A 1,204-nucleotide genomic window follows, 5' to 3' on the forward strand; every position below is an offset into this window, starting at 1 on the left:
CCATTTAAAAATGCACTCATGTATCCATTTTCTTGACAAGACCCCCTTTACTTTTAGCTTCCTGCAATTTTTTTCAAAACAGTTAAAGTGTTAAAATAAGCCAATAAGTTTCAGAATATTAACATTATCAGATAACAATTGAGTTAAACAAACTTTGAAGTCAATTATGTTCATATGAATGTCATTGACCAACTTGCAAGGTAGGAGGTGTCAAAAGTATTAATTCAGGAATGATGGACCAGCAGTAAAGCTCAACAAACGTTTACAATTTTCAATTCTGCATTTTCATGAATAATTCCTCAGGGCTTCCAAGCATGTATTCAATATTTGAAATGCACACATTGTAATTGAAGCATTTATCATATACATGTATAACTTTTGTATTGAACAGTGTGGCAGCACCCATATGTGAATGTTTTCAAACACTTCAACCTTGCATCATGGAAAAAGTCAACAAAAGAAGGCGAAGTAGCAGGAGTAATGGTATAACAACTAAATATGCACAGATACTAATTACTGATGTTTGTAAACTTTCACTAAAGGGTCAAGTCCTTAACCAACTAAACTTATACTATGTTAATTGTAGTTCATTTTGCCTGACAATATTGTCTGCTCATGAAGTTTCTCAAATTAATTGTTGTTGATGGTCACAATCTGGAAACATCATATAATTTCACAGAATTTTTCTATTTGTCAATCAGTGCTGAAAAGTGTAAAGCAATGAGGAATTGTATATTACCTCACACTACCACCATTACATGCATTCACATAGTAAATTGACATTTTCCTTTTTTTTTCAACAGGACAAAGCTGTGAAATGTACTGTGTACAAGGTGACAGGTTCAATCCCTGCTGGGAATTATATCCAGCTCCCAAAGGCCCAGACCCAATCACTGGGTTTAACTGGACGTTACCTGTACCTCCTGTTCAAGCCAATCCCCACCAAATACTTTGTTGTCCACATAGACCTAGCCACTCAGGACAACCTGATCGTGAGAGTGTCATTCTCTAACCTGTTTAAGGAGTTCAAGTCAACTTCCACATGGCTTCAGTTCCCATTTCTTTGTAATGCTTCCAAAGGATCTGTCCATGCATTTGCTGCAATGGGTGGGAAAGGTGAGAATATACAGAAGAGAGTAGTATAGATAAAATGTAAGTGATCTTAATGTAATTAGAAACACACACCTATACAATTGTATGTACA

At 35.5% G+C, this 1,204-nt stretch overlaps 1 protein-coding gene across 1 annotated transcript; it reads left to right on the forward strand.

Annotated features, from left to right (window-relative positions):
- Positions 1-391: 391 nt before the first annotated feature.
- On the forward strand, positions 392-1,116 carry LOC110444163 (WD repeat-containing protein 90-like; the record flags this gene model as incomplete). Its single annotated transcript, XM_021488571.1, has 2 exons — positions 392-483; positions 804-1,116. Coding segments are annotated over 2 exons (405 nt in total), but the record flags the coding sequence as incomplete, so codon positions are not given.
- Between the last annotated feature and the right edge of the window lie 88 nt (positions 1,117-1,204).

This window comes from Mizuhopecten yessoensis, unplaced genomic scaffold, assembly GCF_002113885.1.
Source record: "Mizuhopecten yessoensis strain PY_sf001 unplaced genomic scaffold, ASM211388v2 hete_36046788, whole genome shotgun sequence".
NCBI classification, from domain to species: Eukaryota; Metazoa; Mollusca; class Bivalvia; order Pectinida; family Pectinidae; genus Mizuhopecten; species Mizuhopecten yessoensis.